The sequence below is a fragment of the Chiloscyllium punctatum genome, chromosome 13 (genome assembly GCF_047496795.1).
Source record: "Chiloscyllium punctatum isolate Juve2018m chromosome 13, sChiPun1.3, whole genome shotgun sequence".
In the NCBI taxonomy this organism is placed as follows: Eukaryota; Metazoa; Chordata; class Chondrichthyes; order Orectolobiformes; family Hemiscylliidae; genus Chiloscyllium; species Chiloscyllium punctatum.
The window spans coordinates 93,048,424-93,075,910 of NC_092751.1; the positions used below are offsets into that span (position 1 = coordinate 93,048,424).

General features: G+C 40.8%; 1 protein-coding gene across 2 annotated transcripts; it reads left to right on the forward strand.

Annotated features, from left to right (window-relative positions):
• The first annotated feature begins 1,000 nt into the window (after positions 1-1,000).
• On the forward strand, positions 1,001-10,533 carry LOC140484667 (alpha-internexin-like). 2 transcript variants are annotated; one of them, XM_072583255.1, is made up of 4 exons: positions 1,001-2,060; positions 2,153-2,277; positions 8,967-9,453; positions 9,496-10,533. In XM_072583255.1, exons 1-4 carry the CDS (start codon positions 1,041-1,043, stop codon positions 10,147-10,149), a joined length of 2,286 nt encoding a protein of 761 aa, XP_072439356.1. In that variant the 5' UTR covers positions 1,001-1,040; the 3' UTR covers positions 10,150-10,533. The 2 variants fall into 2 exon arrangements, with proteins under 2 accessions (XP_072439356.1, XP_072439355.1); XM_072583254.1 differs by having other exon boundaries at positions 8,967-10,533.
• The last annotated feature ends 16,954 nt before the right edge of the window (positions 10,534-27,487 follow it).

A 27,487-nucleotide genomic window follows, 5' to 3' on the forward strand; every position in this document is an offset into this window, starting at 1 on the left:
TTAACTGCAAGGAATTATGAGGCACATTGCCTCCTCAATAAGACAGACTTCAGGACATGACCACAGTGTTACTCTGGCCTGCATCTGTCCACTCTCTGTGTCAGCTTGGATCCCTGGGACACTATAAATACTTCCCTTGTCAACATACTCAGTGATGTTATCCAACATGAAAAAAAACAGAGCTTGCTGGAGAAACCCAGCAGGTCTGGCACTTTCTGTATTCTGAAGAAAGGTTGTTGGACCCTGAATGGTAACTCTGCCTCTTGTCCACAGATGTTGCCAGACTTTCTGAATTTCACCAGCAATTTCTAGTTTTGTTTCCGATCAGCAGCATTTTCACACTACTTTGTTCCCCGGAGATGCTTTTAAATACCTCTGGGTCTTGAACCCGGGTTTCCTGGCTCAGAGGTAGGGACCCTACCACTGTAACTCACCACACTATGACTCTTAGTGATGCCCTGGTAACACACAGGCTAATCCATAATGGGATTGACCAAAAATTAATTCCACTCTCATGTGACCGTGCAGAGTTTGCACATTCTCCCTGTGTCTGTGTGGGTTTCCTCCTGGTGCTCAAGTTTCCTCCCACAGTCCAACGATGTGCAGGTGGATTGGCCATGGGAAATGGGGGGGTTACAGGGATAGGGTGGGAGCGCGCTTAGTTTGGGCGTGATGCTCTTCGGAGGATCAGCGTGGTACTTGATGGGCTGAATGGCCTAATTCCACACTGTAGAAAGAAGGCAGTTTCGGTCGGTAAGAACACTGAAGATGTGTTAAAACAGGAAAATAAATTTGAAAGACAATAATTTGCTGCAAATACCGCTTGAACTCTGTTGTAACTTGAGTCTTTGAACCGGTATGGAGGGGTGGGAACAAATGCATGCAACACATCAAACGTGCATTGCCAATTTAAATGCAAAGCATCACAATTTTTTTTCTTGGGAGAATCAAATTAGCAGCGTCAGCAGCCGGTTTCCCAATAAAAGGCTGGGAGACCGAAGAGGCTGCTCACTGTTTCAGACAGTCCTGCAGCAGTAGAGATGAATTACACCTGGGATATACACGATGCCTTTTCCCCCAGGAAGCTTCGCTCGGACCCTTCCAGGAATCTGACCCAGGACATGGTCTTTCGTACCCCCAGCTGGTCCAGGGGAACTGCCTCTTCTGTCAAGCACAGCAGCCTGTCTGTGAGCCGGGGCTACAGCTCCCCCGCTCTCAGATCCTCAGACAGTGTGCAGTTCTACCAGTCCGGAGTTTTCAATGGTGACACTAAAGCCAACGAGAAGGAGCTGCTGCAGGGGCTCAATGACCGCTTCGCCAGCTTCATCGACAAGGTCCGTCATCTGGAACAAAGCAACAAGGCTCTAGAGGCAGAAATCACCGAGTTAAGGGCCAGCCAAATCTCCCAAACTGACCTCGCTAATGTCTATGAGCCAGAAATGACCGAGCTCCGGAACCTCATCCAAGAAAGTGAGAAGCAGAAGCTGGGTTTCCACTTGGACCGGGATCACCTGGAGGAAGATCTCCGCCGGTTGCAGAGGAAATACGAGGAAGAGAGACAGATCCGACAAGAGGCTGAAGCCACTCTCCAGGCTTTGAAGAAAGACACAGAGAGTGTGCTCATGACCAAACTGGAGCTGGAGAAGAAAGCCCAGGCTCTGGCGGATGAGATCGAGTTCCTGAAGAGCAACCACGAGGAAGAGGTGGCCGAGCTCTTCTCTCAGATCCAAGCCTCCCAGGTCGGGGTGGAAATGAAAGATTTCCTGAAGCCGGACCTGACTGGGGCCCTGAGAGAGATCCGGGCGCAGCTGGAAGGCTGTACCAATGTCAACCTGCAGCAGGCAGAGCAGTGGTTCACAGCGAGAGTGGCCAAGCTCAATGATGCAGCAGCGAGCAACAGGGAGACTCTGCAGAAGACACGGCAGGACATCAGTGAGTACAATCGCCAGCTCCAGTCCAAGAACCTGCAGCTGGAGACAGTCAGAGGGAGGAAGGAGTCTTTGGAGAAACAGTTGGATGAGGTTGGAAGCAGACACCGTGCTGAATTAATGCGGTACCAGGTGAGGACACCATAGGAAGCTAATGGACTCTGTCCCACTGACTCTATTATTTAGTTATAATGTGTGTGTATGATTTGTTGTTTGTTTTCCAGGACACCGTTCAACAATTAGAGAACGAGCTGAGACACACCAAACAGGAGATGGCTCATCAGCTCAGGGAATATCAAGATCTGCTCAATGTCAAACTGGCCCTAGATGTGGAGATCACCTCCTACAGGTGAGTTCAGTTGGCTTGACTTTCAAGTCAGAGTGATCGAATCTTTCCAATGTAACACGTTATCTAAAATGAACACTATTATGGTTGCAAGAAAATTGTGTGACATACTCCATCAGAATCTAATAACTGACATAAAGCGCTTAATTCCTGTGTTGGAAGCAGTTTTAATGCATTTTGTGTTACACCCTGACTGAAAAGATTTAATTGAAGCCTCGATCATAATCTTATCTACTGCAGTGAACTAGGTCATAGAATCAGTGAAATCATTAGAATCCTGCAGCATGGAAAGAGCTATCCAACCTTTCATACCCTCCCATACTTGTCATCCACTTCCCAGCTGTCAATCTGTGTCCTGGTCAATTACAGCACCAAGTACAGCTACCTTTTATACATTTAGAGGCTTCCTGCCTCTACTGCTCTTTCAGACAATGTTCCAGAATCTCATAATTGACTTGGTAAAACCACCGCCTCCTCTGACCGAAGTCGATGCCCCTTATTGTGCATTCTTATATCGAGGTGAATAGAACCTTCTAGTTCACTCCAACCCAAATCATCATTATTCCAGACACTTGTTAGTTCTCCTCAGTTGTTCCAAAGAAAATAGCCCTGACCTATTCAATCTTCTCTCCTTACTAAAATTCTCCAGTCCAAGATATAAAGCAAACTGTTATAAAAGCAGAAACTACTGGAGAAACACATCCAATCTGGTAGTATTGGTGGAGAGAAAAAGGTTTAACATTTTGAGCCCAGTGACTCTTCAGAACAGAGGAGATATTTATATATTTGAGTCGAGTTAATACTGAGATACATTTATTGAGCATAATGTAATGTTGCTTTATGATTATCACCTTTTGGTCAATGACTGTCATGCCCTGTCTGCATGGGCTAAAACATGGCTGATCATTTTGTTGGGTAATTACAATTGCACCAATTCCAAATTAAGAAATTTTGTCCAAAATCCCCTGATTGTTAGTGCCAAAGATAGATCCTGCGCACACTCACCTCCCCCAGAGTTTGCAAAGTCAATTAGGGGCCAATTTCTTCATCTGGAAACACTAGATATAGGTGCTAATTTCAGTGTACCTCCATTGGCTGTTTGTACTGACTCAGACATCAAAACTTCACCCCAGATCAGACCCTCCTTGCTCCATACACCTCGCACCACCAACCCCACCCCCTCAACCACTCCCCACCCACTCCTGGCAAAATCACCTCAGTAACCATTACCTCAGCTTCTTGCTAAGGGGGCAATCAATCAAAAGAAATTTACCGTCAACGTGTGAAGACTTTCCTTGTTAGACAGGCTCCTGAACGAGCTAAAGAGCAGAGGTTCTCTCAGTAAAGAATCCCTGCCTGTGGCCACGTGGACAAGATGAAAGGAGGTTCCTTCATTTCAAACATTATGTTTAGGGCAACTGGTGTAAACTGCAGAGATCTGGATTTCCCAGCAACCCCTAAGGTTCTTACCAGTCTCCCATCAAACCTTTTTTTACCCACTCATGAGGTGCTATGGTTGCTGACAATGCCATTTTTGTCATCCCCAATTGCCCTTAAGAAGGTGGTGGTGAGCAGCCTTCCTGAACTACTGCAATCCCTGTGGTGTGGGCAGATATAACCACAGTGCTGTTAGGTAGGGAGTTCCAGGATTCCGACGCAGTGACAACCTAAATGATATAGTTCCAGATTGTGAATGGTTTGCAAAGGTAACTCGCAAGTGACAGTATTTGAAAGCGTCTGCTGCCTTTGTCTATCTAGGTTGCAGATGTTACAGGTGTGAAAGGAAGAAAGAGCCATGGCAAGTTGCTGCAGTGCAGCTTGTATATGGTTCACACTGCAGCCACTGTATGCCAGTAACAGAGAATGTTACTGCTAGAAACCATCAATAAACCCCTCTCCCCACCAGTTTAAAAACCTCTTCAATACCCCTTGAAAAGGGTTAAAATTGCAGTATTCCCAAACACTATCTTCCCTTGCTCTTTAAGGGACACACATATAATTGTGAAGGAGAATCAATAAATTAACTCCCTGCCAAATGAAATGACTGCAGAAATAATTTATCTTGGAAAGCTGCAGTGGAGCTGCAGGAAAGTGAGCACGTCAGCAGAAAAAACAGTTTTGCTTAGATTAGTGTGGTTTCAGCTTTTGTTCAGCCCTGCTGAGGTTTATTTAGATTACCTCCATTTAATTTAACTCTGCTCCATTTAATTTAGTGAGTTTATATGTAAGAAGGTATCCTATGATGCTGTTAGCTTAACGAATGTTAACCAACACTCTATATACTAAATTAGAAATGCATAGATAATTATTGCTTTTTGCTAATTTTATTTAATTTATATGATGCATTTTGAAATCTGAAACCGCAACTGATATTGAAACAAAAGGAAATTAATATATCAAAAAAGAAAAGTAAACAGAACAATGCAGAGGATTAATATGATCTAGTCCCACTTTTTTTGCAAATATAGTATAAATGTTTGCAAGGAATTAGAGTCATACAGCACTGAAACAGACCCTTCAGTCTCACCCATCCATGCTGACCAGATATACTAAATGAATCTAACTTATTTGGCCCATATTCCTCTAAACCCTTCCTATTCATGTACCCATCCAGATGCCTGTTAAATACTGTAAATGTACCAGCCTCCTCCATTTTCTCTGGCAATTCATTCCATACACACACCACCCTCTGCGTAAAAAAGATGCCCCTCCGGTGCCTTTTAAATCTTTCCCTGCTCACCTTAAACCTATACTCTCTAGTTTTGGACACCCTTACCCTGGGGAAAAATAGCTTGGCTGGTCACCCTATCCATGCCCCTCAGATTTTATAAAACCTCTAAAAAGGTCACCACTCCAGGGAAAATAGCCTATTCAGCCTCTCCTTATAGCTCAAACCTTCCAACCCCAGCAACATCCTTTTCTGCACCCTTTCAAGTTTAAAGACTACTTTCCTATGGCAGGGAGTCCAGAATTGAACACAGTATTCAAAATTACTGAATTATTTAAATTGAAATATAAATCCGCAATCTGTCCAATTCACATAGCACAGAATGTTCTAATGCAAATAACCCAACAACACAAATGAATTGAAGACCTATTACCAATATTGTGTCCTCCATTTGTTGACAAATTGACAAAGTGATCTGGCATCATTTCGATCTCGGTAAGGAATGTTGAAAATCCAGTGTTGGTTGGAGAGGGAGAAGGCGGAGGTGTGTGGGTAGCAGGGGGTTCAGGGACAGGGTGACCTTTGCTTCAAGAATAGCTTTCAGAGCACAACAAAACTTCACACACATTTACATTCTCATGTATTGCTGAATGAATTATAAGCACAGCCAAGAGCAGGAATTCAACACCACTGCTCTTTGGCCTCATACCTGACCTGTGTTGAATCCATTGAACATGGATAGGCAATACTGGGGCACCATATTTGGCTTCAGTAAATGTGGCCTAAACATAACGGGGAAGAAAACATGGTCAAGTTAACGCGGCAAATTTGGATAATTCTCCTTGGAACACAGAATGTTAAGAGTAGGTTTATCAGGGTATAAAAATCATGAAGGGTTTAGCTACAGTAAATATAAACTGTTTCCAATGGCAATAATCAGGGGCCACAGATACAAGAGTGGTAAAAGAACTAATGATATCTTTTTTGTATTCTGAATAGTTGGTTTTTAGAATACAAAGGCTGTTAGGATGGTGAATACAGATTCAGTGCTAACTTTCCAAAAGAAAATTTAGCTGACTACCTGAAAGAGAAAGTATTGCAGGGACATGAGAAAGAGCAGAGGGGAGTGGAGCTAACTGGATTATTCATTGAAAGAGCTGTCACAGGCTTGTGGGTCCAGTGGATTCTGTTTATGTTGCATTATTCTATGGCTCTACAGTCACAACCCAGTAACTCCTGTTGTAAATTACACCAGACAACCATTATTGCTTTTCTGCCTTCCGTGCTTGAGATTTTTGTGCTTTATGTTCATCTTCCAGACAATCCTTATTTACTTAAAGCTGGCAGCATCCCCACTAGTTTCAGTAACTAGGGAATCTGCTGCAATACACTCAGGATATTGAACAGGATAAAACCCTTGCTAAGGTTTGTATTAGCTACTAGAATAAACCTGTCATTTGCAAGAATTAGTTTCTTGCATTCAGGAAGTAATGGGGTATCACAGCATCAGACGTCAAGTATATCAGCAATACAAAATGTCTATGCTTACAGTGGAATATTTAGCTCCTGAAAATGAATTTAGTTTTATACTTTTTAAGCATGTCAGAACTTGATTCTCACAAAGTTCTAAGTGAATTTGTTCTGCATTTCTGTGGAGCCCAATGTAACATAAATATTTCTCCAACTAGTATGGTTTGAACCACCAATATTCACACTCAGACAGAATGGGGAATATCTCAGTGAATCAGTTGGGTTTCTCACCTCCAATCTAATGTTTGAAAACCAATTTGATCAGTCCTTGCAATATGTGTATGAATTCAGACTGCATTCTAACTGCAGCTGGATGAAACCCCTTTCATGTGTTGTGTGTGCACTTAGTGAGATAGTCAGTCGTCCACAACCAGTCAAATATAGTTTGTCACAACTGAGATCAGGATCTGCTCCAGTCCAGATGAAATAGCTCTGCTGGACAGCCTTTAGCGGATTTGCCTTTTTACTTCTCCTTGTTTGAAATGAATACGGCACAAGGAAATTCTGATGGGCAACTGCACAGCTGGACAAAGCCTGACAGATATTTCATCCATTCATTTAACGCAGAGACAGGGTGAAATAAAACAATACGCACCTCCAAATTGCCCGTAGTGTTAGGTGCATTAGTCAGGGATAAATGTAGGGGAATAGGTCTAGTTGGTTTGCTCTTCAGAGGGTCGGTGTAGACTTGTTGGGCCAAAGGGCCTGCTTCCACACTAAGGAATCTAATCTAATCCAATCTATGTTGATCCCATCAAGTGTGGGTCAAATTTTCCAATCCAGGATTTCAATCTAATTACTTAAACCAACAATTCATAAAGTGAATGTGTAATGATTAGAAAATCAATTGGCAAAGACTGGACATTTAAATACAACTGCTTTGTATTGACAGCTTTAGCTGGTTGATACCACTTCACAATCTAGCAATGTTACAAGTGTCACTTTACCTGTAGACTTATTGCTCTGCAGTGGAGCATGTTTGTTAGTTATACATTGCAGCATGTAGCACAGTTCAAGGGTATTAGTTGATGCACTGAATTAGCACATGGTCCTGTTACTCCTGGAAACTAGACTAATTCATCCTAGCTTAATAAGCTAGACATTCTTCTTTGTTAACTGCAAGCATTTTGTCTTGAATATAAAGACTGAACCAAGCATATAGAATACACAATACATAATCACCTATAATTTGCAGTTTCTGCATTGGAGACATTAAGAATGGCTAGTTTGAGGACCACAAAAACAGCCTTTCTTTTGAAAGGAGTTTAGTGGAAGGAAAAATTAATCACTGTGCAGTTGAAGTGTAAATTGAACAGTATAGCAATTTATAAGTGCTTGACACTTGTATTTTATTCCATATGTCAGGACAGTGAGAAATAAGCCAGAATTTCTTGATCTGAACATGAGATGACAAAATTGGACAAATGAGCCTATTCCCTTGCACCTACACCCTTTACCTCAATGAACACAAAAACCATTCATCATAATCAAAAATAAAGTGTTGGATCAGAATATATGAAGCAATAGTTTGCCTGTTTTCACTAAGATATTTGGAACATTTTTCTGCCATCCATAATGCTCTCTTCCTCTCAGGCAATTCTTAATTCCCTATTGCTTTGGCAGCATCTTGTTGTTAGTTTTTTTTTCCCAGTCTCAGCCACAGAGTGGGATCTTGCCAACATTAGATTTGAACATGAATTGGGACAAATCCTCTATGGTCCACTCTCCTGTTCAGTCCTTCTTGGAGACAGCCATTTATAATGTTACCTCCAAGCAGAAGCAACCTTTGAAGACTATAAAAGAGTATGGCCACAGCTACCAGGACCTTTATAAGGAATGGGATGCTCCTGATTGTGACCCACTGCTGGATCAGCTCAGGGGTGGAGAATGGGAGGTAAAGGAGACCTTTCTGGCTCCTGGGCCTGCTGCAGAGAGTCTTCAATCTCGCCTGGGCACCATTCTGGCAGTGTCAGTAAAACTGTACCCCCAAGTGCCTATTTAATTGCCATAAATAGCTGCCCATTGCTGCTGGGTGGGTTGCCAGTCCAGCATGACCTTGCCATCTGCAAGTAGGATTGTGTCAGGGAGCTATCTATTCCTTCTCCTTTCTCATCTCCTGCCAGCCATCCCCTAAACCATCTCTGCATGGCCAGTGGTGAGGTTTCTCCTGGCCTTATTTCAATTAGGAGCCTTAGAACAGCCAGAAAAAGGAGTCTACAACCCAACAGAGATTGCTGTGATTCCCATTTCACAAAGGCGGAAGGGCAGGAGGATGATATATTGCATTAACAGTATTACATGAAAATGATCATCATTCAGTTGGTTCAATGAAGCAAGTAACTGATTTATTTCACCTGAATTTAATATTAATCTTAATTACAAACATAAATTCATGATTATAGACTTTCATAATTCTGCATATCCCTTGATTCATTAACATATCAATAGTATGTATTTTAACAAAGTGCTAATGTTATTTACATTCTATTCAAAGGAAACTCCTTGAAGGTGAAGAAACAAGATTTGGTGGCTTTGATTCCCTGTCACTTTCATACAAACCACAGCCTTTAGTAAGTGCAACCTCTGCGATAACTGAGACCAAAGCCATCCCTACAAAGGTGATGCCTCAGTATAGGTTTGTAGAAGAAATTATCAGTGCAACGACAAAGGAAGTTGATATGGCAGAGCTGGAAGCTCCTGAAAAGGAAGAAGAGGCTGTAGAGAAAGAAGAGGCGGAGGAGGAGGAGGAGGAGGAGGAGAAAGCAGAAGAGGAAGAGGCTGCTGAATCCCAAGAGGCAGAAGAGAAGGAGGAAGAGAAGGTAGAAGAAGAGGAGAAGGAGGAAGAAGAGAAAGCTGAGGAGGAGGCTGCTGAACCTCAAGAGGTGGAAGAGGGAAAGGTAGAGGAGGAGAAGGTGGAAGAGGAGAAGGTAGAAGAGAAAGCTGAAGAGGCTGCTGAACCTCAAGAGGCAGAGGAAGAGAAGGTGGAGGAAGAGAAGGTGGAGGAGAAGGTGGAGGAAGAGAAGGTGGAAGAGGAGGAAGAGAAGGTGGAAGAGGAAAAAGCAGAAGAGAAAAAGGAAGAGAAAGCTGAGGAGGAGGGAGCTGCTGAACCTGAAGAGGAGAAGAAGGAAGAGGAAAAGGAGAAGGAAACTGCTGAGTCACAAGAGGCTGAAGAGAAGGCAGTTCCTGAATCAGAGGAAAAAGTTGAAGAGAAAGATGTTCCTAAACTAGAAAAGAAGGATGAAGAAGAGAAGGATGAAGAGAAGGAGGTTCCTAAATCTGAAGAGGCTGAAAAGGATGAAGAGAAGGTGGAAGAACAAAAGACTAAGGAAGAAAAGGCTGGAGAAAAAGAAACTGTCCAACCTCAAGAGGCTGAAGAAAAAAAGGATAAAGAGGTCAAAAAAACAGAATCACAAGAAGCTGAAGGGAAACCAGTTGTAGAAAAGAAGGCTGAAGAGAAGGAAGTTCCTAAATCGGAAGAGGCTGCCGAAAAGAAAGCAGCTGAACCAAAGGGGACCTCCGAGGAGAAGGCTGCTGATGCAAAGGTAGAGGATAAGAAACAAGATGTGGCCGAGGGAAAAGAAAAGGGGGAAGAGTTAAAAACCACTGGAACAAAAAAGGTTGAAAAGGAAGTTGCTGAGAAAACCGAAACTGGCACTGCAGAGAAGGAGCCAAAATAAAGGAAAAGGAAAGTTATGAAAGTGAACTTCAACCAGCAGCGAAAGCCGAGCCGTAAAGATAATCAGCTATTGGCTAAGCAAGAGAAAGGCTAGCTGCAAATATTGCCAAATGTCGAATAAGAATAATCATTGAACGGTATAATGAGAAATGCATGTTAATGGTCCATAAGGTCTGTGACTTCAGCAGTCTGAGAGATTAATGATAAAAGTATCTGTTTACAAAATAGAAAATGAGGTATTCTCAGGGCAATAATTTGTTGCTGCATGTACAATTGCACTATTAAATACTGCAGGCGTAAACAAACAGCATATGTTTGACTGTGAACTGAAATATCCCAAGATTCAATGTATATAATACATGCTAATAAAATAAACTTCAATCCATTATTTTGCTCACAGGTTAATTTTGAAATTTTCATGTTTAGCAAACAAATATATCATTTCTCAAAACAGCAGCAATTACTTGCATTTACATGGTGCCTTTGGTGTAAAGAATGGTCCTAAATTGTTTCACCACAAGGTAATGAATACAGATTTCAAAGAGCAATTTGAACAGGACCAAAAGGTTGAGACATATTTAAAACAAGGCAAAAATGAAAGGATAAAAAAATCAGAGATTTAAGGGGGTAAGTAAGATGTCTTTGAGTCAATTAGGGAAGAGGAGGAAAACATAAATCTCCTCTACACATGGATTCCATGAGCAAAGAGGAGGTGTACATGGAAGTTGGTTAGGAAATGCAAAATTGGGTGAATGAGCAATTCTTGGATGGTCATTCATGGCACTGAAGGGAGTTTGATGCAGTAAAAGAGAGCAGAATCTAGGTGGAATTTAAATACTTATTCCTTGCCAAACAGTACACAACAAGAAATCTCATTGTTTAGAGGACTTGTTGCAGCTGGTGGATAGAAGGAACCCAAAAGTCCTCCTGAGTGAAGGGCCTCATCAGTTTGAAAGACATTCAAACTGTACAGTTTGAGGTAGTGGTGCAACTCAATGCAATATTCCATCCCATCATTCCAGGAAGAAAATTACATGGTATTGGAATTGCTAAGGTAAGGGTACCCACATCTCCACTCTAATGGCTAATCGAGTATCAATATCAGTTTCTGTGCTGCAAAATAAGAAGGGGAGAGTGCCACATTTTTGTTGAAAGTAAAGGGAGCAAAAGTGAAAGTACACACTAACAAGGAGCACATATTGGTTAAAATGGTTTTGTCACAAAAACATACATGTCACAATAACAAACAAAATGCACAATCATCATTGCTACTATATCTCCATTGCTCATCAAGTGCAATTTTGCGTCCATATATAGTTCCTCAAATATATCAACTGTCTGTGTGGAGTTTGCTCATTCACCCAGTGTCTGTGTGGGTTTCCTCTGGCTGCTCCAGTTTCCTCCCACAATCCAAAGATGTGCAGATTAGGTGAATTGGCCATTGCCTGTCGTGTTCAGGGACGTGTAGGTTAGGTGCATTAGTCAGGGATACATAGAGTAATGGGTTTGGGTGGGAGACTGTTCGGAGGGTCAGTGTCGACTCATTGGGCCGAAGGGCCTGTTTCGACACTATAGGGATTCTAAGATGCATTTCCATGTCAACCCAAATCGTTATTGAGCTTGTGCCTGATGATGTCACTTCCCTGTTAAAAGATGTCGCCCTGTTAAAATGACCATTCACTATTTCCATTGGACAAGGGAATGATTTAGTTACATGTGGAGAAACAGTTAATTTAATCAGCAGTTCAATCAGAGTCTAAGAGTATCAGTGTTTAAGATTGTACAAGACTACAGCCTTGCTGAAAAATTCTGTGTTGTAAAAATTTGAGTTTATAACAGTTATTACATAACAACATAGTTCAAATGTAATGCAATTAATGTACATAACATTTCAAATCATGAAAAGGGATTTGAAGAATAGTTCACACAGAGCTGCTTTAATCCTTTTGATCTTGTTTTCAGAAAATACTAGTATTCCACTCACACAGTGCACATTTTAACAGCAGCCTACCACATTGACATGATTTCAAAACAAGGTATCTTACCCCCTGAAATCTGGCCGTATTCTAAAATATTAGAAGATCTGCTGTGATCTTCTGAATAATGGGCAGCACGGTGGCACAGTGGTTAGCACGGCTGCCTCACAGCGCCAGAGACCAGGGTTCAATTCCTGCCTCAAGACGACTCTCTGTGTGGAGTTTGCACATTGTCTGCGTGGGTTTCTTCCGGGTGCTCCGGTTTCCTCCCACAATCCAAAAATGTGCAGGCTAGGTGAATTGGCTGTGCTAACTTTCCCGTAGTGTTAGGTGAAGGGGTAAATGTAAGGGAATGAGTCTGGGTGGGTTACGCTTCAGTCGGTCGGTGTGGACTTGTTGGGCCGAAGGGCCTGTTTTCACAGTCTAAGTAATCTAATGCGAGACAAACCCCTTAATCACACACCACTTATCACAATTTGAAGTAGTTGGCATACGCACAATCATTCAGTTATTTTTTTCACCAGACTCGGTGTTGAAATGATATACAAATCAAAACTGCAGTTAAACAAAATCTAGTAAATGTCCTCCAGTCCATTTTTAAGTTAAAAAATATTCACGTATACTTAACATCAGAGAAACTTCATCTCCATTAAACAACAGCCTCTGAGAGTGAAGGTACCTGCATATACCTCATGGTCTAAGCTGGAGATAATAAGGATTCAGCAAATTCACACTCATTGTTGGTTAAAGTATGAAAGGGGAAAATATTCTAAGAAAAATGGTTGGCCGTGAGCAGGAATATTTCAAATATGGATATTATAATTTTACTAGCTAGTATCGCCTTAACAATATGCAATTCAAAGGCCCCACTTCCTGCCAGTAGACTCACTGCAGTAATGCATATGCCTCAGACTCAGGAGTAATTGTCAAAAAGGAAGGGAAAAGCATTGTACTAACACAAGACAAGAATAATGTCAGAATACCTGAAATAAAGTCTATGATACTAATTTAAAGACAAACTAAGTAAACTCCTCTAAGTAAGCAAAGGGGGCAATTGAAAGTGTCATTTCTGATCTCCTCCACATCCATAATATGTAGCTGCATGTATTTTCCCTACTGGCAGTGCTGCAGCCTGGTGAACTGCAGCTAGAATTCAAGATTTCAGGAACAGCTCACTGCCTTCACTTGGACTAACACACCAGACTGAAATACTTTGAAAAGCAAATGCCTCCAACATGCTCGGGGGGTGGGGGGGTGATTGCCATCTGCAGAGATTTTAAAGTCAGCTTAATTCATAAACTTCAGCAACTGCACAAGAACCTCGAAACAGAGAGCAGAACACGAAGTCAAAAACAAAGTTCTCTCCCCTCCGAGTTCAGACGCCATGAAGCCAGAAATGGCCAATCTGCAGGGTTATCTTTATTCACACGGAGGATGTGGGTGAAGAAGTATTTATTGCCCGTCCCTAACTGCATTTGAGAAGGTGGTGGTGAGTTACCTTCTTGAACAGCGACAGGCCTTTTGGTGTAGGTTGACCCACAATATTTTAAGATACCTAGAGACACTGAAAGAATGGCGATATATTTCCAAGTCAAAATGGTGAGTGGCATGGAGGTATACTTGAGGGTGGTGGTTTTCCAATGTAACCACCACCCCCTGTCCTAAAGATGGCAGTGGTATGGAAGTTGAATCTCTGCAGTGCATCCTATAGAAGATTATATATTATCTTATTTGAAAAGCTTTTGGTCCAGAAAAAAACCTCAAGTGAAAGAATGAAAGGAAATGCACTGCACCTGAGAGTCAGAAATTTTTAAAAAACATACAAATTATGGGAAATACTCATCATTCTCGGAGGGTTGGTGTGGACTTGTTGGGCCAAAAAGCCTGTTTCCACACTGTAGGGAATCTAGTCTAATCTAAAATTGAGCTTGAGAGATTGGCACACGTAGCTCAATTCATATTTCCTATATAGTTATAGGGAAGCCTGGCTGTTGGGTTCTCTCACATCCAGACTTCCCAGGTTAATGTTGAAATGAAAGATTTCATGGAGCCTGATCTGGCAGCATCTCTGGAGAAGAAATAATAATTAATGTTTCGAGCTGATGACCTCTTGTTATCTCCAGACAATCTCCAATAACTGAGGAAGTTCTCCAGTTGAGAGTGAAGCAACTATCATTAGACCATACTCAAAATGATTCAACAGGTTCGATTCCAGTCTCAAGTGACTGTCTGTGTGGAGTTTTCACATTCTCCCTGTGTTTGCGTTGGTTTCCTCTGTGTGCTCCGGTTTCCTCCCACAGTCCAAAGATATGTAAGTTAGGTGAATTGGCCATGCTATTTGTCCATAGTGTTAGGTGCATTAGTTGGAGGGAAATGGGTCTGGGTGGGTTACTCTTCGGAGGGTTGGTGTGGACTTGTTGGGCCAAAGGGCCTGTTTCCACACTGTAGGGAATCTAATCTAATCTAATCTAAACTTGAGCTTGAAAGATTGGCACACATACATCAATTCATATTTCTTATATAGTTATAGGGAAGCCTGGCTGATGGGTTCTCTCACATCCAGACTTGCCAGGTTAATGTTGAAATGAAAGATTTCATGAAGCCTGATATGACAGAGATTTGAGGTTAGGTGCAAGGTTCCACCCATGTTAATATGAAGCAAGCAGAGAAATGCTTCACACGGGGTGTCCAAACTAAAGAAATCCACATATTCAACAGCTTTCATGTCAAAGTAACCAGAAGTTAGAAAAACAATTTTTTGTTTGTTCAATGGGATGCACATCTGGCTAGCAAGACCAGCATTTGTTGCCCATTCCTAATTACTCTTGAACATTTAAGAGGGAGGTTAAGAGTCATTCACATTGTTATGGGACCAGAGTCACGTACAGACCACATCAGGTAAGGATGACAGATTTCCTTCAGTCATAAAGACAGTTTTTTAAAATTCTTCTGCACATGCAGTTCCAGGATTCTGGAGTCTGTTCACAAGTTTATTTGTCTGCAAGTCAGAATACAGTGCAGGACAACGTAAAGGAGCATTTCATAAATACAAGAAATGTTCATATGTCAGGTCTTTAAAATTGTGCCCTGGTATGAGATTCCGTTTGTAACTACATGCGTTCATAAGTAGGATGTTTATAATTTCAGGACTCCCTGTATTTTTGATTGTGGACTGAAATTAATCCCGTTTTCAAAACCAAGGACTGTGGAAATGATGACTAAATATTTAAAAAGCAAGTAACCTGACGCTTGTAACTTAATAGTGCTGCTTGTTCAAGTAGTGGGGAAGGTTACTCCAGATGAGCTGGAACTAGTGGGTGTGTATAGAGGGAGATGTGGCCAGCAACAAATAGCTAATTGGTCTCAGTAAAAGTGACCCATTGTTGATGGCAAGGGTATTCTATGCCAACAATATGTCAAAACCCTTGTTTTATTTATGAATATGAGAAGCTCCCAAGGCCAAGATTGTCAAACAATGTAAATTTCCATCCATTCATATACTTTGTGTACCATTGTAACTTCTTGCTATCTACATCTTCACATTAGTCTTCCTTCTAATAAATGGATCAGGGGCAATGAATCAGATGACTGTCTATTCATATTTGAATTCCGAACTCATAATCATACATGGCAATCCATACAACATGGTAACTTTGAGGTAATGGCCTCATAAGGATAACCCTCTTAAGAATCCAGTTAAATACATGAATCTTATCCCAGGTCTGTAATTACACTGTTTATTTTTATTCATTCACAGGAGGAGAGGTGATAGGGATATTGTTGCTGGTTTAGTAATCCAGATAGCCAGGTGACCCAGAAGAACCTAAATGGTCGAGTTCATGAGTCACAAAATGTTAATGTACAGGTACAGCACATAATCAGGAAGGCTAATGGGATGCTAGCATTTGTGACAAGAAAAATTAAGCATAAAAGTAAGAATCTAAAACAGAAAAGCTCAGTAGGTCTGGCAGGTAAGATGGTAAGCTTTTCCAGAAATTTCTACTTTTGTTTCTGAATTACAGCATTCGCAGTCCTTCCAATTTTTAAAGAAGATGTTATGCTTCAGTTACACAGGGCATTGGTTAAAAATCACAGTTCAAGTATGGTGTATAGTTTTGGTCTTCTTATTTAAAGAAGATGCAAATGCATTGAAGGTGGTTCAGAGGAGGTTTATTTGATTGACAAAGGAATGATCAGGTTGTCTTAAGATAGAAGAAGATTGGTCTTGTTTCCACTCGAACACCAGAAGAGCAAAGCGTGATTTGCTTGAAGTCTATAGATCCTGAATAGTCTTGACAAGGCAGACATGGAAAGCATGATCAGGATCTTGTGAGCAAATGCAGAACTAGAAGGCACTGTTTTAAAATTATGTGATGTCTTTTTAGGACAGAGATAATGGGAAATTTCTCCTAGAGTGTTGTATGACTTTGAAACTCCACCTCAGTGGAAGCAGGATCATTAATTATTTTAAAGTTGAAGTAGGTAGGTTCTTGTTAGACACAGGAATCAAAGACTATCAGGGATAAATGGGATGTGAAATTTGGAACATAAAGTGATCAGCTATGATCTTACTGAATGGTGAAGCAGACTTGAAGGACCTATTTTGGCTTTTAGTCTTTATTAAAGTTGGTAGGTTTCCTTCCCTAAAGGACATTAATGAACTACTGAAAAGAAAAGAATTTGCATTTCTATACTTTATTTATATATTATACACGTTTCATGATGTTTCAAAACATTTCAGTCTTTTGAAACGTATTTGCTGTTTTAACATCAGAAGGTCAGTAGCCAATTTTGAGTAAGCAGACTCCCATGAAAAGTAATGTACCGGTGAATCTATTCTTGTGATATTGATTGTGTGATAACTCCTCTGTTCTTCACAATAGTGCCTTGGGATTATTTTCATATGCACCCAAGCTACCAAATGGGTCCTAGGTTTAACGATGATAGGTGCCTCCAATTGTCCAGCGCTTCCTCAGAATCAGCAGAGACTTTTGTGCTCAAGTTCTGCGGTGAGTAGATTTTAATTCATTTACTACTCTTTTTTTAAGCTTATTGATATTTACTTGGTCCTTTACAGATTCTTAAATTCGAACATACTGTATAGTAATTCCTGTTATGTTTAGTTGTTCCTGTTGGAAATCCAGTCATGTGTGTGAGGTGATGTTTTATGTAAAATGGTTAAATGCATTACCTTATAAGGCACCAAACCTTGAGACTCCGTTTAATGCCCTTCTGAGCTGCTGGAAGGGCAACTTTCACGTAGAACTATTGCAACTCACCACTGAGGAGTGGTCTGAAGTGTCAGCGAGCACTGGGATTCTCACTGTCTAATAGAGGATCTCATGGATGTAAAAAGATAGAGAGCAACTAATTCATATAAGAATGATTTCCCTTCTTAAAACTAAATCAATTGACTGCAAGAAAAGCGATTGTTGCACTAAATGTAAAAAAAAATCCAGTAATACAGCTTTTAGTCGACTGGTACATTTCTAGAGAGATTTTATTATGCACTTACTTATAGATCAAAGAACCAGATATATTGCAGCAAAGAATAGCTCATTTGATTGTTCATGTCTGTGCCAGCTGTTATGGACCAGGCGAGACCACCTCAAAACTTTTCAATAAAGTAGCCTGGACCCGAAATTTGCTATTTGTTTCAAGTAGGTGTATGGCGGATATTCCAGGAGTGATGCAGCTGGCCCAACGACTTAGTTTCAAACAAAACAGAATTTATTTGCAAGATTACCGAATGAAACACAAACAAAAGAGAACCGAATATAGAATAACTTAACCGATCCTAAAAACCCAGCAGATTATCCCAACTTAATGATGTTGTTCCAAATTCCTGCAACAATACTCATAAGCACCCCTTGGAAAAGAAAGCAAAATCAAACACATGGTTTTACAGGAGTGATGTCAGAGAGAGAGAGATGGCAGAGAGATTCAGCATGGAACACCTTCTTCCATGTAACTGTTTCTCTGACCAGCAGCCTCAAAACTAACTGACTGCTTGCTCTGAACAGCCAGGCTGCTCAAACCAAACTAAACTAGAGAAAAGCTGATCTGGAAGAACTAGCTGCTCCATTTCCATTGTACAAAAGTGTTTGATTTTAACTTAAAAGCTTCTTCAAGTAGATCAAGACAGACATTTCAGCAATCTCTGCTTCATGCAACACTTTTGAAAAACAAAACAAGGACAACACAACCTTGTTAAAGGAGCAGCATCGTCACACAGCTCTTTACTAGAAAAACCCAAGATTAATTTCACTGTCTTGCACAGAGGTAAGAGCTGCAGCTCCACAGGCCTATTGTAACTAAAGGCATTTGAACATCAGACATGGTTAGAGACTAAGAATCTGTCCTGAGGAAGGGTTAATACCCAAAACATTGACTACTCCACCTCCTGATGCTGCCTGGCTTGCTGTCTTCTTCCAGCCTCCTGTTTGTCTACTTTGAATCTCAGACTTGAGCGACTGTGGCAAAAATATTTCCATTATGCCTGCCAACAACGTTGAGTGACAGAACTGCTTCTCAAAGTGAAGCATGCAGCAGTCACTACTAATGTACTGCATCACAATATTCTGGACCTCATATGACCTTTAGCATCTAAGAAGCCTGCAGCAGCTCCCCGGCGTCATCTCTACCATCAGGATCATCGTACCTATAGTAATCTGAGTCTCATTGACTTGGCCTGACCACTCAATAAGAGCACAGTGGGCACTCCAAGATGGACAAAAGAACAAATTGCACAAGAAAGACAAAATATACACAAGCATGAGTGCATTTCATGTAACGAATGCGATTGTTTAACATCTGTTTTCTTGGTTTCATGCATTTTCTTTAATTATTATCCAATCCCTAGTGATTATTTTCTCACCTGTAACATAATTACAGTTTCGCTCCAAACCTTCCCTTCTCATTCAATTCCCTACAACTTGGCTTCCTGTTCATCAATGGTATTGAGATTACACTGATCACGCTCCCAAACAGGACTTTGTGTCATTGAAATTATGGCTCATTGCATCGAATCATTCTCTTGGATACCTCTATCATTGACACTTCTCTGACCTCCAATAAAGTAATGCCTGCCTCCAACCAAACAGTTCGATCTCCTGACCTCCCATATCAATTACAAGGTCAGCTGCCTGTTTACCTACCCTCTGGAGGCCCCAAACCATTCCTGTGACTCCTACTACGAGCTCTTTTCATCCAGCTATGTATCCATCAATTTTCCCAGTTGTCACCTTTGACAGATAATGGGAGGTGTTTTCAAACCTCCTGTTTGTTCTGCTTCATTACCCATATCGGACTCATTACAATCTCTTCATATCAGCTAACATTGCCCATATTTTTGTCTCACTGATTCCAAAACCTTGATTTATCTGTTGTGACAGTACTGTGCTTTTAAGAGAGATGTGTTCTGTGTTGTTTGTCTTACAGCGGGGGTTGCCACAGTTAGCGGAAATATCTCCTTGAGACAGGCAGTTGGTAAACAGCTTTTTGAAGAATTATGAATGGGTGAGGTCAGGGTTAACACAGTCCCAGGAAGGCTTTTAGTTTTGCTTTCAGTCAGTTGAGAAGGTTTCTGCTGACTGCTGAGCTGAAAGCATGAGTTCCCAGCTGGGACAGTGAAGTCTTAGACTGCAAGGCTTCCTCTTTGAAATCCAAAGGGTAGATTGTTTCTTTCTTCTGGTCTAGAGAGAGACCACAGATGAGAATCAGAACTGTTTGCCAAAGGGTGTGTGGGATGCTGCCTATACTGAAACAGTTATGCAACTGTGGTTACATAATTTTAACTCTATTGAAATACTTAACAAGTATTATGTCTTTTTTTGCATTTTAACTGTGTCCTAAGAATAAAGTGTGTCTTGATTAAAGCCTAATGGTGGACCCATCAAATCACATATGGAACACAATACCTTATACTTGCCTTTAAATAAGTATAAAAGTTAGGGTCTAGGCTATCTCCTTACAATAACTTGCAGGCAGATCTTGTCCATAACACAGTTTATCTCCTTGAGGTGTTACCCTAACTATCAGAAATTATAATTCATTCAGAATGCTTTAACAAGCATTCTCACACACATTAAGCCCCATGGACTTCCCATTGCCACTCATTTCACTTGCTGCAGTAAAACTTCATTAACTTCAAACAACCTCAAGGCTCATCTATGCCAACTGATGAAATTCATCCAGCTGTATATCCAGGTGCAAAGTCTCATTCACTGATTCACTAACAATTGTTCTCCCACACAATATGAAACTATCATTTGGAAGGACTGATCAGCCCTCTCTTCAAGACTGCTTTCACTTTGTTCCACCTCCACTCTGCTTGGTCTGTACCTTCCCCTTAGTCTCTGCGTTTGGACTTCGATGTTGTGGTCTTTTCAGAGACATGGAAAAAGCAGTGATCGGAATGGTTGCTGCAAGTTCCAGGGTTTAGATGTTTCAGTAAGAACAGAAAAGTGGTAAGAGAGGGGGAGGTGTGACATTGTTAGTCAAGGACAGTATTACAGTGGCAGAAAGGACTTTTATTGAGGACTCATCTACTGAGGTGGCTTGGACTGAGGTTAGACATAGGAAAGGAGAGGTTACCCTGTTGGGAGTTTTCTACAGGCCTCCGAAACGTTCCACAGATGGAGAGGGAGGATTGCAAAGATGATTCTGGATAGGAGCGAAAGTAATAGGGTAATTGTTATGGGGGACCTTAACTTTCTAAATATTGACTGGAAATGCTATAGTTTGAGTATATTAGATGGGTCAGTTTTTGTCCTATGAGTGCAGGAGGGTTTCCTGACACAGTATGTAGACAGGCCAACAACAGGCGAGACCACATTGGATTTGGTACTGGGTAATGAACCAGTGTTAGATTTGGAGATAGATGAGCACTTTAGTGATGGAAAGGGACAGGTATATACTGCAGGGCAAAAGTTATAGCTGGGGGAAAGTAAATCATGATGTGATTAGGCAAGATTTAGAATGCATAGGATGGGGGAGGAAAACTGCAGAAGATGGGCACAGTTGAAATGTGGAGCTTATTCAAGCAATAGCTACTGTGCGTTCTTGATAAGTATGTACCTGTCAGGCAGGGGGGGGGGGGGGTGGAGCGGAAAGTGGTCAAGCGAGGGAACTGTAGTTTACTAAAGAAGCTAGATCTCCTGTCAATAGGAAGAAGGAGGCTTATATAAAGATGAGACATGAAGGCTCAGTTCAGGCGCTTGTTACAAGTTAGCCAGGAAAGACTAAAGAGAGAGCTAAGAGGTGCCAGGAGGGGATCAAGAAAAGCCCTAAGGCTTTCTATAGGTATGTCAAGAATGAAAGAATGATTAGAGTAAGAGTAGGGTCTGTCAAGGACAGTATTGGGAAGTTGTGCGTGGAGTCCAAAGAGATAGGAGAGGCACTAAATGAATATTTTTCATCAGTAATCACACAGAAAAAAAGGTAATGTTGAGGAGAATACTGAGATACAGGCTAAGGAGGAGGTGTTAGCAATTCTGGAGTGTGAGCAAATAGAGAATTTCCCTGGACTGGATGGGATTTATCCTATGATTCTCTAGGAATCTAGGGAGGAGATTATAAGACCATAAGACATAGGAGTGGAAGTAAGGCCATTCGGCCCATCAAGTCCACTCCGCCATTCAATCATGGCTGATGGACATTTCAGCTCCACTTACCAGCGTTCTCCCCGTAGCCCTTAATTCCTCTAGACAACAAGAATCTATCAATCTCGGCCTTGAAGACATTTAGCGTCCCGGCTTCCACTGCACTCCGTGGCAATGAATTCCACAGGCCCACCACTCTCTGGCTGAAGAAATGTCTCCGCATTTCTGTTCTGAAATGACCACCTCTAATTGCAGAGCCTTTGGCTTTAATCTATATGTTATTATTGTCTACAGGAATAGTGCCAGAAGACTGGGGGATAGCAAATGTCCCCTTGTTCAAGAAGGGGAGTAGAGACACCCCTGGCAATTATAGACCAATAAGCCTTACTTCGGCTGGGGTTAAAGTGTTGGAAAGGATTATAACAGATAGGATTCATAATCATTCTGAAAGGAATATTTTGTTTAGGGATAGTTAACACGGTTTTATGAAGGGTAGGTCGTGCCTCACAAACCTTACTGAGTTCTTTGAGAAGGTGATGTAACAGGTGGATGAGGGTAAAGCGGTTGGTGTGGTGTATATGGATTTCAGTAAAACATTTGGATAAGGTTCCCCACGGTAGGCTGTTGCAGAAAATATGGAGGAATGGCAGTGAGGGCGATTTAGCAGTTTGGATCAGAAATTGGCTAGCTGAAAGAAGACATAGGGTGGTGGTTGATGGGGAATGTTCATCCTAGATTTCAGTTGCGAGTGGTGTACCACAAAGATCAGTTTTGGGGCCACTGCTATTTGTCATTTTTATGAGCTGGATGAGGGCGTAGAAGGATGGGTTAGTAAATTGAATGTAGGTTTGCTCGCTGAGCTGCAAGGTTCATTTCCAGGCATTTCATTATCTTACTAGGTAACAGCTTCAGTGAGCTTGAGGCGAAGCAATGCTGAAAATTCAATATGATCATGGCTGATCATCCTTAATCAGTATCCTGTTCCTGCCTTATCGCCATAACCCTTGATTCCACTATCCTTGAGAGCTCTATCCAACTCTTTCTTAAATGAATCCAGAGACTGGGCCGCCACTGCCCTCTGGGGCAGAACATTCCACACAGCCACCACTTTCTGGGTGAAGAAGTTTCTCCTCATCTCTGTCATAAATGGTCTACCCCATAAGAGTAACAGGAAGAGAGAGTACTGGGCTCATGGTAAGATTCTTGGTAGCGTGGATGAACAGAGATCTCTGTGTTTGTGTGTATAGATCCCTGAAAGCTGCTACCTAGGTTGATATGGTTGTTAAGAAGGGATTGAGTTTCTGAGGTCATGTTACAGCTGTACAAAACTGGTGCAGCTACACTTGGGAGTATTGCATATAGTTCTAGTCACCAGATTATAGGAAGGACATGGAAGCATTGGAAAGGATGCAGATATTTCCCAGAATGTTGCCTGGTCTGTTGGGAAGGCTGAGGGATTTGAGGCTATTTTCATTTGAGAGAAGGCTAAAAGGTGACTTAGAGACATACAAGATGATCAGAGGATTAGATAGGCTCTCACTGTCCACCCTTTCTCCTCAGATGGCGATAGCTAGCATAACAGGACATAGTTATAGGACAGATGTCAGAGGTAGGTTCTTTACTCAGTACTAAGAGTATGGAAGTGTTGCCTGCAACAATAGTAGGCTCACCAACTTTAAAAGGTCATTGGATAAATATATGGATGATAATGGAATAGTGTAGGTTAGATGGATTTTCAGATTGATTTTACAGATCAGTACAATAGAGGGTCAAAAGGGCCTATACAGCACTATAATCTGCTATGTTCTATTCTTCTGACCTTGAACCACCTATGTAACAAATGTATATATTCATATAGGGGCAAAAGTTAACATAATTGATGAAAGAATTGGATACATTTAATTATGGCTAATCATTTTCTGTATCACAAAACTAATTGTTACACAAAGCTAGATTGCTTTCAGTGCCTGTGAACCCAAGATTTAGTGATTTGTGTATGCAAGGGAAGTTCTGAATGGAGTTGCAGTACCTAGTTCAGAACTAGAGTGTAACAGGTCCATAAGCCTCAAGAAAACAAAACAAACCAAACACTATTTAAATAGATCGTCAGTCAATGTCAAACTGCTGTGGGAGTTAGCTTTACTGGTGCTTTGCCAAGTAATATTAATTTATTTGTTCAGAGAATGGGAAGCATTGGCAAGGTCAGCATTTGTTACCAGTCCCCTAAAGTGTTGGTGGTTGGGAGCTGCTTATTTAAACCAGAGGAATCCATCTGGTTAAGGCACATCAATAGTGCTATTAGGAAGTTCCAATGTTTTGACCCAGAGACAAAATGAACACTTCGAAATATATTTCCAAGTCAGCCAGCATCACAGAGAGGTAGGCAAAAGAAGGACCAAACACAGACAGAAACATCACCTAAAAGGAGATGATAGAAGGTCCAAGACAGGGTTTTGCGTGGCCATAATACAGACTTGTGCCTTGTAGACAGTGACAGACCTGAGGGATATCAGATGACTTACCACAGAATTCTCAGCCATTAGCCTTCTCACGTAGCCACTTGTACTGCAGTTAAGTTGCTGGTCAATGGTAGACCAAGATGGCGGCAGCAAGAAACTCAACCATGGTAAAGCAATTACATGTCAAGGGCAGATGGTTAGGTACATCAGTCTCCCAGCTTGACAGCAATGATAGTGAGGTTATGTGCTGGTCATGTTAAGCTTGCGGCAGAACGATTTCATTGTCAACAATCAACAGGACACCATGCATATGCAGTGATCACCTTTTAGATCCACCACAAATCTACCCCTTGTATCATGGTGATAGTCCCACACAATACAATCAAGAGTGCCATTGTGAAGACAGGGCTACATCTCCACGAAGACTCAGTCACATCCAACAACATGATCACAGACAGATGCATGTCAGGGTGAGATTCAAGACAACATCACATTCTTTTGTTGATTCCATCAGCACCAGTCACATGCCAACTGCAACACTTGTACAGTGTGTTCAACAGAGGAGCACTAATTTAATCAGCTGAAGATTGCAGATAGCAAGCAACATCGTGAAAAGTGAATGCACAAATGATATCTACTACTGAATTTCCACCATCTGGTGAGTCAAATACACATGAGTGACTTTCAGCAGCATGTTGCCTGATCTGACCACAGTTAAGTCTTGCTGTTATTTCAAAATATGAAATTTTGTTTGGGATTTTATTTTTTCCACTTCACAATAGCACTGAATATTCATTGAAAAACTGGATTTCTATCATTCCTGATACCTAAACTTCAAGAAAAAATCCTGATCTTTCAGATGACACATTAAACCAAAACTTTCAGATCCCAGACTTCACAGTACTGCTGAAGAACAAAACGCATCCTGGCAACATTAAATTTTGCTGAGGTGTACATCAAATCAAATGCAGAGGTAATTAGTTTTATGAAAATGTGAACTGCGCAGGTTTTCTAGTATAATTAAAATTCAGATAGAAGCATGCAAAAGGTGTTCAAACTTTAATTATTCTGCTTAAACTTTAACTCCAAGTGTATTTATCTTACTGGAATAAAACCCTAATTATACTATCTAACACACTTGACAAGATGCAGTGCAATAGATTTCATAACTTTATTGGCATGTTTGTTCCACAGAAATCCAAAACCATGTTATCTTGCACATTAAGCACATAGCATTATATGCATACTTCAGGCTTATTACATTCATCCATTTCAACTGAAAGTTCAAATCAGACAAGTCTGTGGATTCCTGCAGATATCACACCACCCAGTGATGCTTTGCTAGGTTGCTCCTGTGGGGCACAGTGATCCAAGAGCTTCAACTTTTAAAATGGCACTTCACATCAACAACTCCCATCTAAGTCTAGGGCTAGACTTACTTCATCACTTAAGAGTACTTCTAAGTGAGAGAATAAAGTTTAGCTTTAAGATCTCTCAATAGGAGTCCCTTTAGTACTAGGAAGGTCAGGTAATTCATAAAGGGGGTTAAACATCTAAAAACAAGAAATATTCCTAAAGCACAAGACAGTCACATAATTAGAAGTATCTAACATTAAAATAGTCCATCCTGAAATGAAAAGACAGGTTTTTCGGCTCTTCCTCAGTATTGCTCTCCCTTGCTGTCACACATTGCATCAAAATGATTAAAACAGTTTTCAAAATATTCAATCACATCTTGATATGAAATAATTGCTATCTTGCACCATCATCCCAATTCCACATTCATAACCATTGTGGGGATTTAAATATATTTCCATTAAACATGTGCACAATCAACATGTGCAAGTAACAGTTTAAACTAAATTTAAATTATCCTTTCTGGTTTTATTATTCAAATTTCAATTCAGAGATGGAGATGGAACAATTAAATCTGATTTTAGGGCCATTTATCTGGAGTCAAAATTGATGCTGATAAGATTTGCATTTTCTGCTGTAGGTGAATCAAGACAAGCACAATTCTTTTGAAGTTTCTGTCTAGCATTAAAGACTACCAAAATGCAGCCAAATTAGATCTTCAGAATACCAAAATGTAAATTTACAAAATTTAAATAGCCTGGAATTTTTTTAAAATAACCCCTGGCTGTCACGTTGCTTCACACAAGGGGATGCATCCATTTTACCCACCTGCTTGGAATCCAAGATGAGATGGGATAGACAAAAATAGTAAGGATCACATTTTAAAAAAAAAGAGAAAAATGATATAAGGAGGACTACCGTTATCTACCAAAATGTTAGGATTGGAATCACTGCTGACATGCATGAAAGTGGAGAAATGCAGTTGAAGGAGCACGTGAATTGTATGACTTTTAGAAATTAACCCAAGAACAAAACTTACTGTATCACATGACAGAATGAAACATGTCACGGTTTTGATTGGTTTGTCACTGAACGCTACATCACACTAGCAAGGCACCCTATTCAACAAATTTTAAAACTACAAATTCTAAATAACTGATCTTTCAGCTCTGAAAATATTCACCAATTTATTACCATTCCTAAGTTACTTAAGGTAGGAGGGTGTAGCTACACTACAACCTCAAAAAGATAAATAATTACAGCAGTTGTAAAATTGAGCACCTGAACGCAATGTCTATTACCTACTGCCTATTTCAAAATAAAGTTACCACCTCCCTTAAATGATGGGATCAGAAATGGAACAAAAAGTCAAATTAGGATTAAAAAAGTAAAATCAATACCAGGCAAGTAATAGTTTTCATTTGATATTGCCATATCTTTTCTATTTCATGACGACTCAGCTTAACCACTAATCATTGTTATAGAACCTTATCCCACTGATCTAGAATCTTGAACCCAACAATTTTTTTAAAAACGTGACTTTGTAAAACTCATCCACCTAAGTATAGCAGTCATAATGAGTTATCATAAAATTATGTCCAGGCATTGAGTCTCAAGTTATGCAATTAAGCGAAGACAATCCAATTTCCTCAACTTAGTGAAGTGATAAAATTCAGTTAAACCTTCATTAAAGTTTGCACATACCTGGAATAGTGTAGGAGGGATGGGCTTCAGATTAGTATGACAGGGCGGTGCAACATAGAGGGCCGAAGGGCCTGTACTGCGCTGCAATGTTCTATGCACCCAGTTAACACACCAAGAAAGATGTCTGACACCAGAATGCTAAAACTAATTTGACCAGTTTCTCCTCTTAAACTTAAAGCCAGTGCAGATTAGAAGACACAAATGATGCATGTTAAAAAAGGTTATCTGCACATTTATCACTT

What these genes read in the sequence shown, in the direction of transcription:
- LOC140484667 (XM_072583254.1), top strand. Translation starts at nt 1,041, where the DNA reads ATGAATTACACCTGGGATATACACGATGCCTTTTCCCCCAGGAAGCTT. An exon ending in CTGAATTAATGCGGTACCAG is followed by an intron (nt 2,061 to 2,152) that starts GTGAGGACACCA and finishes TTTGTTTTCCAG; the next exon opens with GACACCGTTCAACAATTAGA. An exon ending in GTGGAGATCACCTCCTACAG is followed by an intron (nt 2,278 to 8,966) that starts GTGAGTTCAGTT and finishes TTCTATTCAAAG; the next exon opens with GAAACTCCTTGAAGGTGAAG.